The following is a 12,275-nucleotide window of genomic DNA, read 5'->3' as shown; positions in this document are numbered from 1 at the left end:
GCTAGTTTGCCAGCTCTATGCTCCAGACCCTCTGTCATTGGTTCTTGTGACACTTTATCCAATGAGGTGCGTCGCCGCCATATTTAAAGCCCACAGTGTTGTAATTCATTTGATTCCTTACTATCAATCAATCTCACAATTGCCTAGAGGGTGGGTGGATGTCACAAACGTAACATCCGGACTTGCGAGGCGCACCGTTGCTCCAATCCGCACCAAACTTGGAACAAACACTGTTCAGTGGTCTTTGCTAAATCCGGTGTATTTACGTTCATGTGACGTTCATTAATATGCTCTGTCCTGTCTAAATAAACAAATAAAGTAAGGCATGAGAATAGTCACACAGGGATCACGTGAGGGCCCCAAGGGGCCACAGGCACTCCGTTTCTCTAATCCGTGGCAGAAAACTGTTCAGTGGTTTGGTATGAGAATAGTCAAACAAAAAAAACGACATTGCACACATATGGGCAGTGGTGTGTTCTACCGTGTTGCGCTATATACGTAGTGTGACCTGCAGAAAAAAATCATAGCCAAGCGTAGCCCTCCAATAACCATTTCATCCATTGAAAATGTGCACGCGTATACCCTAGAACACCTAGAACACACCACTGCATGTGGCACTGCAGCAGTGTTACAGCAGTGTCGTAACACTTCAGATGGCCATAGTGCTCTGATTAGTGAAATAGGCTAGACTAGATTTGAGGGCGCTTTGTGGCCTGAAAACCTAGTAAGTAAAAAATGTGAGTACCTCTATCACTGGTTGATTCTGGCTTATCTTGGAGGATAGGCCAGAACAGAAAATCCCCCAGTTAATGGGGCTCCATTTTTTAATGATCAATCTTTTTTTTTATGAATTAATTCATTTTATTTGTTTTATTTCTTTGAAAATGTCTGAAATTCTTGCATTGAATTATTATCTATTTCTTTATTTTTTTGGGGGGGGGTGAATTGATCCGCGACCCAAAAATGGGTCCCGACCCATTGTTTGGAGAAACACTAGATGGGGGGAGGCTGGGAGGGGCTCGGGCGTTGATTGACGGCAGCCGTCTCGTCTCGGATAGGCCCGCCGCGCAGTTTTCCCGGGTGACGTACAGGTGACGTCACGGAAGGACACATTCGATTTACCGGGAGGTCATCGGGCCCTTCTACGCCGCCGGTTGCAGCACTACACACAGCGGAGGCGCCATCTTAAGACGGTAGCACAGTGAGTGACTTTTATTTCAATGAATAAATGAATGAAAATGGCCGCTGGCACCACACAACGACCCGCACGCGTTTATCCTTGAGGCCGTGCGTGTTTTGTCGCTGCGTTTCCAGTCATGTTTTGCGTTTAGTCTCAGCCTCTGCGGTGCCTTCAGCCCGTCCTTGGCATCACGGTCAAGTCGGCTAGCATGGCTAATGCTAAAGCCAGCTAACACAGTAACGTGAGCTTTTGACACAGAACGGCTGTTTATGTATTTTAGACCTCACGTTTTTATTGTTATTTATTTTATATTTATTTTATATATTTTATATATTTTATATATTTTATATATTTTATATATTATATATATTTTATATTTTTTATATTTGTATTTATTATATATATAATATTTATTATTCACGTTGAAAGTGTGTCTGTTAGAAAGCTATAACGCCAAGTTACTTTTTCCTGAATCTCCCTCTTCACCATTTAAATGTCAGCCAAATGTCAGTTTGAGGTTGTCACTCGTACGTGTCACGTGTGTGTGTGTTCAGTGGAGAGGGGGGCGGGTTGTGAGTGTGTGACAAGCTAAACCCCCTGGCCGGCTAGTGAGCAGCCAGCAGCAGCTGTAACGGGGTTGTTGTCCTTCCTTTCCTTTTCCATTCAGCAGCTCCAGAGACACTATGTACCCCACCGCTCTGACCCAGCTGTCCCGGGCCAACCCCTTCAGCGCCCCGCTCTTCTCCCTGCAGCAGGTCGAGGAGCCCAGACAGAAGCTCCAGGATGGGGAGAGCACCAGCACCCGAAGGCTGGCTGCTGCCTCAGCTGGTAAGTAAGCCCCTGCATGGTCCCCCCCACACCTTCCTTCCCCTTGGTCAGGCAAGCAGGTCCAGGCTTAGTCCAGTAGGCCTCAGCATTGGCTACATGGTTGATTTAAGTCAGAGGGCATGCAAATGTAACACATTTGCATGCCCTCTGAGTTGAATTAACTCAAGGGCATTTGCACACACATAGATACATTTAAAGGCTGAGGGGGATTTAACTTGGTGCAGTAGGACAGCTTGTCCGGTACTGTATAGGAGGCCTTAGCATAGCTGGCTAGCTCTGCTACTGTAGATGTGACTGACTTGACCTCGTCTGCCAGAGTTAACAACATGGCAGGGTCAGACAGCAGTTGTTTGTGACCGCTGCAACCCTGTGTTGAATTATTGATGTTTTTTTAAAAGTGATCAAACCGAGCCATTTATACCAATGTGAATGTCAAGCCGTATAGAAGCTAGGCCCCTGGCTATGACATGCTACCTGTGGAGGACAAGGGAAGGGCAAAGCACAATGTTGTCCTTGCATTGCAGGAAGTCTGTCTTCTGGTGTATTAACCCCTGCTGGTTGTCCTCTTAGGGCAGGTGAAATTGTTGAATTTCAAGGCTTTTGCCTTAAAAACATGTGCAGAAATGTCTTGACCCCTTACTTTTAAACGTCACAGTGCTTGCCATAAACTTTATGGCATAAAGTCATCAGTCCTCCTCTGGGATAATTTGGTACAGAGTTAACCAACCATAAGTGGATCTGTATCTTGTTATGATAGTTTACATATTTGAATTGTCTTTTTAAAGGGCATATAACGTTTTTAAAGTGCATATGAAGATTGATTTGGGCTGTATGAAACCATATGCTCTGTGTCAACTACAGTCTACATGTCTCTTCCAAGTTTCATTCATGTTGCAACTAGGGATTTGGTCTACGTTTATTGAGTAGGACTGGTAACCTACCAGTCATACTCAAGAACTGTGGATTATAGAGCTTAGCTTGGATTTGTTTTCATTCTAAACAAACCTGTTGGTTGGTGATTTAATGTTGCATAAGACGACAAAGTGCAACCTACCACCTGTATTTTTCATAGTTTGAACATATATTAACTCACTCTTTGAGGTGGACTTACATTTAATTTCAATCATTGATTATCTTCTCATAAGCCTAAACTTAAACACGACTGATCAGCTGATTCAGTCTTGAGGCCTCAAAGCAAAACAGCCATAGTATTTCCTCAACTCCAGCCCCCCCCCCCCCTCATATTTTTTTTTTTTGCTGCCCTATAATTCCCACATTTAAAAGTTCTACATTTGTTTCTTAGCAGAGGGAGACAGTTGTGAGTTCGGCTCTCAGAAGTATTTGATGCTGTGTGGCTTTGGTGGAATTGTGAGCTGTGGCATCACACACACAGCTGTCGTTCCCCTCGACCTGGTCAAATGCAGAATGCAGGTCTGTCTCTGTGGCTCGATGCCATTTTTAAACACGCCGCCAAACCCCTAACTGTTGTTGTTGTTTTTTTTGCATTAATTTGCATGAGAGAAAAGCATTAGCGTATTTGTCGTCATTATCCACTGATCCTCACAATTAAATGTTTTGGATTAATTTGATCAACATGGCATGGTAAGTGTGATTCACCTGTGGTGTTCCCATGTGTGGCTAATGATTCCTTTTCACCCCCACAATGTTATCACCCCTTCTCTTCTTCCTCTGTGGCTGAAGGTCACTATAGGCAAAGGGAAAATATGGACAGAATGTTGACCTTGCTATTTTTGAGCCCATCAAATTGTCCATCCCCCTTTTTATTGACTGAATTCATAGGTGCCCTATAATCGGAGTCATGCATGAATGTAGCACTTTAATTCTGACATTCTCCAGGCTGACTCCTGTTTGTTCATTAACACATTGCCTGATAGTGGGCTTTATAGTGCTAGTTTAACCTTCTGTGTAAGTGTTTACTAAGTCAAAGTACATTAGATAATGTTATGGTATGATGGTGGAAGAGGTTTAGGGTATTGTGTCTGTGTGGGCTGAAAAATACAATTGTTACAATCATGTTTCATCATTGATTTTTTTTTAATTTATATGTGAGTTATAATCATAAATTACTAATACAAGCTTGGTCTGAAATCAAATGTGTGTGGTGATTTATCAGCCCTTAATGTGTTCTCCTAATGATTGGCATGTTGGTGTCAGAGCCATGTTCATTGTAAGAGTTGTGTCACCTATGGCCTTGTAGTCATGTCCCTCGGTGACACAGCTTTTGCTTGACATGGTTCTAGTTTGGTGATTTTACCCATGTTGCATGCTGCATGTATGTTGTGTCTTGTGTCCCCCCTTAAACAGAGGAAGTGAGCTGTGAGTTTGGCTCAAGCAAGTACTATGCCCTGTGCGGCTTTGGGGGTATCCTGAGCTGCGGCCTCACTCACACAGCAGTGGTACCCCTCGACCTTATCAAGTGTCGCCTGCAGGTTTGTACAGTAGCCGAGTACATGTAGCAGCCCATAGTGAGCACTGAAAAGTGAAACCCCAATGTGAGATTTACTCATAGTAGTCGTAGTCATATAGGTACTACCAATTATAGTTGGCTTTCAGATAAATTCTTCCTGGTAGAAGCAATTAGGCGAGCCATATTGCATGATAACACGGCATGGGTTAAACTATTCCTATAAATGTGTACTATTTATTTAGGCAAATGGTGTGTCTATCTAAATGACATTAACATGAACAAGTAACCAACGTACACCTGCAAAGTATCATTAGCAACTACCTAAATCATTAACATGCAGTATACTGTAGGCTAGCTACACAACATCAGATGTTAGTGGTGTACTTGAGGTAGCTCCACCCTAGCCTACCTGGTCACTAATGATCACTAGTGAGTGAGTGATACCTCTTTGACATGACTAATCACTGATGTTATTCTGTTCCCCTTCAGGTGGACCCAGACAAATACAAGAGCATCGGTAAAGGCTTCTCAGTCACACTGAAGGAAGATGGGGTCAGAGGCCTTGGCAAGGGCTGGGCTCCAACGTTCATTGGCTACTCCATGCAGGGACTGTGCAAGTTTGGCTTCTATGAAATGTTCAAGATCTTCTACAGCGACCTTCTGGGCGAGGTGAGTCCAGGTGCAGGCTTGGTGTCCTACCTGACAGTGTTGTGCAGTTATGGCAAGTGGCGGTGTCTTGTCATCCAGCTAGTTTGCCATTTGGGACAACCCACTTGTCCTAGACGGGATGAGTCTCGTAAATGTCGTTTAGTGCATTTCCTATGACTCCCAAAGGCTGACATCGTTTTCCATTTAGTTATAATGGCAGCAGGAAGTTTTTTAAATCCCTCGTGGTTGGGTCTTCTCTCTGCAAATACTTCTAAACACGGACAGTAGGCTGCGTAATGTTTTACTTATCTTAACTGAAAATGATTTACATAATACATTTGTTTCGTTTTATTAAATTTAATGTAGAACAAGTCAGCCTGGTGTCAAAGGCTGTTAACCACTTTTTGAATAATTGTATACTTATTTGTACAACGGTGTCACACAGCGAGAAACGATGCCAAAAACATTAACAAATCGTTAATCGCAATTATTTGTATGACAATTAATCGTCAACTTAAAGTTTGTAATTGTGTGACAACGCGCTGTATCTGTAACGGTCGGGTCTCCTCCCAACAGGAGAACACCTACCTCTGGAGGACATCGTTGTACCTGGCTGCCTCAGCCAGTGCAGAGTTCTTCGCTGACATCGCCCTGGCCCCCATGGAGGCATGTAAAGTGCGTATCCAGACCAAGCCAGGCTATGCCAACACCCTCAGAGAGTGTGCCCCCAAGATGATGAAAGAGGAGGGGCTCTGGGTGTAAGTATAATCCTCGACTATAATCTCAGTCCCAATGACGGCCTAGAAAACAATGAAGCTATATCTGAGCATCCTATTTATCTGAATGTTATACATAATGACCTGTTAAGAGTGCATAACGGTCAGATAGACAGTGACACGTTCCTTAGATCCACCTCTGGAGGGCGCTGCGGCTTCACAGTTGTGCTCCTCCCTCTTGAGGGCTGCAGCTGTGGAAGCAGCAATGCTCCTCGGCAGCTTTGCTGGCTGTACAGTTGGAGGTGCTTGAGTCATTGGCGTGTGAGATCAGTCGGTCTTCCCCTTGAGCCTCACCTGCTGCACTTGCAGCCCTGCCCTCCACGGGCAGGGAGATCCCACTGCTGCTGGGCACTGTATGTGATAGTCCAAAAAACAATATGTAAAATAATTCAACTAAACATGCTCTGAAAATGCTCACAGCCCACACATCTGACCACTAACACGGCAGCCAAACGCTTTCGAGATTTTCAATCGGGAGCCTCTGATCCAGAAACGTTTGGTAACCACTGTTATACTCTCTCTTCCTTTCCCCTGGCAACATAATTACATGCTACTGTTCCTCACTTAATGCCCAATCTATACTGTGTCCTACAACAATGCCATGTGCCGAAAATAGCCCATCTATAAGGTCACGAGCTTATAGATCGGCTATTTTAGGAGCGTAAACTACGCAGTACTGTCCGCCTTCTCTCTTCCTCATCACACGGTCTCCTCATCCGTCCCAACCAGATTCTACAAGGGTGTGGTGCCACTATGGATGAGGCAGATTCCCTACACCATGATGAAGTTCGCCTGCTTTGAGCGCACAGTGGAGTTGCTCTACAAATACGCGGTGCCCAAGCCTCGCGCCGAGTGCTCCAAGTCTGAGCAGCTAGTGGTCACCTTCGTTGCCGGTTACATTGGTGAGTAACTATGAAAAGCAGAAATGCAAGTTGCATGGTCGACCTCTGGAATGACTTAAACCACATGATCCCTAGTGTGTGTCAGGGGTGAACGTTAGGCAAAATGTGCAGATCTACGCGTCGCAATGCGACATGTGAGCTTGTAGATGAGCTATTTTCGGTGAAGAGGTTTGATTTCTACAAAGATCTTCCTCGCAGGCATGTTTTTCCTCCATCAAGTTGAAGATTACTTCAATATTGATTCAGACGTGTGTCATTCCTTAAAGGAGCACTTCACCCCTGGAAGAAGTTCCAGGGGTGACCACAGGGGGGACCACGGGGGACCACAGCGTATCACTGCCTATAACTTCAACTCCCAGAATGCTTTGGTGCCTTGTGGCAGGGGAGGTTCCATGTGGGTGTGATCTCCAACAATAACATCCAAACAGCATGCCAGTGTCGCCATGTCTGCTTATTATAAGCGGCTTCTTTCTAAAATGTAGTTGATATTTGGGCTTGTTTCCAAATGTTTTGATTGCTGTTTAAACCAGTGGTTCTCAAACATGTTCATGTATTTTTCCACAGACCCCCATCTGAAATTATAATTTGTGGCAGGGAGCCCCTAACAAATATGTGTAAAAAATATTCCACATTTTGAAAAGCAAATAAAAATATTTTGCAAAAAAAAAAAAAAATCCACATTTTGGACTTTTTCCCCCTCAAGATTTTTTTGTAAATAGCAGATCTACAAGCTCACAATGGGTTGCGAAGCGTTGTGAGCTTGTAGATCAGCAATTTTCAAATATATAATATCCCATGTCTAGGTAAAGTGCTCTTGGCATAGTTATTTTTCTTTTGGGCTTGTTTTCATAGACCTGGCTGCTTATTTCTCTCACAATATCTGGCAACACTGGCTGTCCTCGCAAACTTCATCTAGTTACATATATGTCCAAGGATTCGTTAGTGATGTCATATCACTGGGACATCCTTAGTATCTTCATGCAGTTTAACTTCCGTGTCGCATAGTATTGACATCACTGTCACATCCTTGGTATTATGATCCTAGCCTTTCGTGACGGTGTTTGTTTACCAGCGCTGCTACTCCACGCTGTATTTTTTTTTTCAAGCTTGCGCTTATGAAACACTACACAGGATTATTATTTCATGTCAACATTCAAGTACAACTATCAGAAGATAACTCAGGTAAAGTAATGCCTCACTCTACAAGGGCCGATGGCCGCAGCTAATGGGAGTGGCCGAGTGGGGAAAGAAGGTTGAACAAAGTGTTACGGACACCCCATTGGGGCTGTCTTTTGAGATGGTCTGACTGAGACACGCCGAGACATGTAGTGCGGAAAGGAATGAGACCAATCTCTCATGACGCAAATAACGTCACGAATATTGCGAATATTACTAGATATCTAAAAACACAGATTACTCAAAAAAAAAACCCAGGATCTTGTTTATTGACTCCTAAACTTCATTAAAAGACCGAAAACTTCTTCCAGGGGTGAAATGGCCCTTTAAGACAAACTGAGATGTAATTCATCCTTCCTCTTGGAAATTATTATTATCCTATGTCAGGGAAACAAACGGAATATCAGGTACTGTTTGATGTGATTTCTGACATTTTAATTAATTGTTGCAGTCTATCCAACTTAAAATGTTTTGTCATACCTGTATCAGTGCAGCACTGCTCATGTGCATTAAATATGCTGCCACAAAGGTTCATTAAAATATTTGCATGTTTATAATGGATTCATTCCTTAACTAGAAAACATGAATACCTTCCTCCTGGGTGGCAGATGTCTGATGTCAGTCTTTGTTTTTTTTCTCCTCTCTGCAGCTGGTGTGTTCTGTGCTATCGTGTCGCACCCTGCTGACTCTGTTGTGTCTGTACTGAACAAGGAGACGGGAAGCACGGCCATGGGAGTGCTGAAGAAGCTGGGACCCAAAGGTCAGTATGATCACTACGGGGGTTGGGATCCTTTAGGATTTATTCCCGTTCCTTAGCGATTTCCTCTTAGCGGTCCGATTCATTAACAGTTCCCTTTAACGATTCCTATAGGGGGTTCCAAATGGACCCTTACAGGTCTGTAACTATGAGAGTGTACAAATGGACCCGTTAGGGTAGTCCTTGAAATTAAAAAGTTTGAGAGCCACCGGTATTGTAATTGTATAGCAGACGTACCACATACCAGCTCTGACTGCATGATAAACCCGTTCGGGAAACCAAATGTGATGGAACCCATTCTGATTCCTCAATGTTGGATCCAGTTCCTGATCCCAACCATAATCGTTCCTTAGTTCCTTAGATCCACCTCTGGAGGGCGCTGTGGCTCCACAGTTGTGCTCCTCTCTCCGAGGGCTGTAGCTGTGGAAGCAGCAGGGCTCCTCAGCAGCTTGCTGGCTGTGCAGTTGTGAGGTGCTTGAGTCATTGGCGTGTGAGTGAATCTCACACGCCGTGAATCTAAAACTAATGTCTATCGTCTCTCTTCTTCAGGTGTGTGGAAGGGCCTGGTCGCCCGTATCATCATGATCGGAACCCTGACTGCCCTGCAGTGGTTCATCTACGACTCAGTCAAGGTCTACTTCCGTCTGCCCCGTCCCCCTCCCCCCGAGATGCCAGAGTCCCTCAAAAAGAAGCTCGGCCTCACAGAGTAAAAATCCCCTTCATGCACCTCTCCCCAAACCTTCTGGGACCCCCCCCCCCCTTCCATCACAGTTGGCCCACCTCTCATCTCGAGGGGATTCTTTCCAGTCAACATCACCTGAGGCCCTCCCTCCTGACTACTGCAGCGCACAGTTGTTTTCTATATTTATGTTCCTTCCAGCTCAATGTCGCTCTGTAACTGAACGCAACGCTGCTACTGATGTATATTTAAAGAAGCAAGAATGCAAAGAAAAGAATGGTAACTGCCATTCCTTTGGCTTTCCAAAGGACTGGTGGTTGTGAAAGTACTTCTGTGTAGAAACGGTCTGGTTTTATCAAATCCTCATTAGTTCAAGTGGAAATTATAATAATTAAAAGAAAGCGTTCCCTGGAAAACTGTCGACTTGTGTATTTTGTGATCCCCTATTGTGTATTTTTTAGATTATGGTTACCTGTTTTGGCAATATTTGTAAATGGTGCATTTATAAGTGCCTTTCTCCAAAGTGCTTTACAATGTGTATTACGTTCACACACCGAAAGCAGAGGAAGACATGCAAGTCACTAACGACTAACCTACTCATTTCGAGCAGTTATGGGTTCAGTGTCTTGCTCAAGGACATTTTGACACTAACCTAGGGAGGGGTAATCTCTCAAGAACAGATTCTGCTCAGATAGTACAAACAGCAGAGGGCGCTGTTTTTCATTCTCATTTGGCTTTGGGTTCCCAGATTGAGGGAGGGGTGAGGGGGACGTTTTTGATATTGTTTAAAATTGTTTACACGTGGGTATATTTTCCAAAAACTAAATTTAAATACTAAATGTATGCTAAGAAGAAGCAAGCATAAATTGTCAATTGTGACATATCCCTTATTCAACACTAGAGGGAGCTCTAACTCTTACTATGGGGATACAGTGGTTTGTATTTTTTTGGTATTTCTAAGGGGGCATTTGAAGTTCCTTTGGTATTTGTTCGCTACATATTCCTGTTTGAAGTCTATCTGCCACGCATTTCTAATTTGTGACGCTGGTAGACTGTTGTAGAATAGACTGCTTGATGAATACAGAACAGATGTTTCTATCATATGGGATTTGTAATGGGGATTATGGGTGGCAACTTTGCCTTTATCTGAAATCTGAGGAAGAGCTTGTTGCTTGAAACATAACGTCATTGCATTATATACAATCTTAATGGGATCTATTTGATGTGCAGAACTTTCTGCTCTAATCTCCTAAGGTGGGCCACTCATGGTTTGAAAACCATAATGTCCAACTCCAAACAAATGTGTGTCAGTCAGTATTAGACAAGGTACTTGACCCCACTCCCTGTCAAATATTACTCCACAACAAGTGAAAGTTGCTCTGTCAAATTTGTACTCGAGTCCTGGAGTACTTGATAAAAAAAAAATCAATGCATTGCTATAATACGACATTTAGACAAAAATTTTCCAGAAATGTAAATAATTGAAAAAATGGCACAATTACAATTTGTCTTTGAAGTGAAGTGCAGTGAACGTCATGGATTCAAAAAATACAAATACTCAAGTAAAGTTACTCAAGTAAATGTACTTCATTTCTGTCCTCCAATGGCGTCAGTCAGTTATGAATGACAAACCTAGCGGCAGATATCTAGGAGCCAGGAGGTGAGCAGGCTTGCATGTGCCACTGCCTGCTCCAGAGAGATATGAATTATCTAATGGGCCTGAGCCTCACACGGGGGTCAGTGTATATAACCTCTAATCCCCCTGCCAGGCTGCACTGGACATCCTGCTGGGACTCGGGAACTCTTGCTGTCATTATAATCCATTTGGTTACTCATAAAAATGGCCGATTTGTGCACCTGTCTGATGCTTGGAAACAATGGTGCTGTGTTCCATGAACAGGAGAGTATTTCAATCTAAAAGGGCCCCCGCTGTCTGTGAGATGTTGAAAGGGGTCATGGGAAATGGAGTCCATTTAACCGTGTTCTTTTTGTGTAACCTTTGCCGACAGCATGCTTTTGTAATGGATCCAAATATCACTGCTTTTCTATTTGGATATACGTACATCAAACCCATGTATGATGTAATGTGGCCATATTACTCACACATATCCTCCCTCGGGTTCATTCAGTAACTACTGCCTACATTGGCAATGAAACGGAAGTATTCGCTGCAGTGTGCACAGTAAAATCCTCAGTGTTAATAATTTATCAACTTGTAACTCAAAGAGTGCACAAATGTAACCAAATAAATGGACCCCTACGGGTCCATTTGGTTCCATTCGTGCACTCTCTGAGTTAAATGAACACAGGATTTTACTGTGTACACTATGCTATACAGTACATCAGTGATTCTCACACATTTTCATATCAAGGACTCCAAAATTGATATGCATTAGGCCACAGACCCCCATCTGAAAATATGTTGTGTCAGGGACCCCCAGAAGAGAACATTTGTGTTCAAAACTTTCTTATTCGGGGCGGCCATAGCTGAGTGGTTAGTGAGCCCGCCTAGGGAGCCAGAGGCCCTGGTTGCCCCAGGTACGATTCCAGGCCACGCCAGCATATGTGTCGATGAAATGAAATTTGTCCCTGAGCAAGACTCTTAACCCCTAATTGCTCACAGGCCCTCATTGGAAATAAGCCCGCAAGGACTTTCATGAACGTCCTGTTAAAAGGAATTATTATTGATTTCCCTTAAAAAAAACTTTTTTTTTAACTTCTTTGTTCTTCAATATGCCTATGTCCGTTTCCAAAATAGCAGATCTACAAGCTCACAGAGCTTTGCGGCACGTTGTGAGCTTGAAGATCGGCTATTGTTTGAATAGCCGGGTTAAGGTTGTTAAACAAATTGTGATGTCTCCAGCTTATTGAGCTGGGGACCCCTTGGAACCCATTTAAGGA

General features: G+C 43.6%; 1 protein-coding gene across 5 annotated transcripts; it reads left to right on the top strand.

Annotated features, from left to right (window-relative positions):
• Positions 1–1,096: 1,096 nt before the first annotated feature.
• On the top strand, positions 1,097–9,790 carry slc25a3a (solute carrier family 25 member 3a). Of its 5 annotated transcripts, none has more exons than XM_080421707.1 (8): positions 1,097–1,201; positions 1,848–2,008; positions 4,334–4,458; positions 4,926–5,105; positions 5,661–5,842; positions 6,590–6,762; positions 8,588–8,698; positions 9,245–9,790. In XM_080421707.1, exons 2-8 carry the CDS (start codon positions 1,864–1,866, stop codon positions 9,403–9,405), a joined length of 1,077 nt encoding a protein of 358 aa, XP_080277833.1. In that variant the 5' UTR covers positions 1,097–1,201; positions 1,848–1,863; the 3' UTR covers positions 9,406–9,790. The 5 variants fall into 5 exon arrangements, with proteins under 5 accessions (XP_080277833.1, XP_080277832.1, XP_080277829.1 ...); XM_080421706.1 differs by lacking the exon at positions 4,334–4,458 and adding an exon at positions 3,315–3,439; XM_080421703.1 differs by lacking the exon at positions 4,334–4,458 and adding an exon at positions 3,312–3,439.
• Positions 9,791–12,275: the final 2,485 nt, after the last annotated feature.

Source organism: Gymnoscopelus braueri (assembly GCF_963280865.1).
Source record: "Gymnoscopelus braueri genome assembly, chromosome: 23".
In the NCBI taxonomy this organism is placed as follows: domain Eukaryota; kingdom Metazoa; phylum Chordata; class Actinopteri; order Myctophiformes; family Myctophidae; genus Gymnoscopelus; species Gymnoscopelus braueri.
This window is presented reverse-complemented; position numbering and strand designations above follow the sequence as displayed.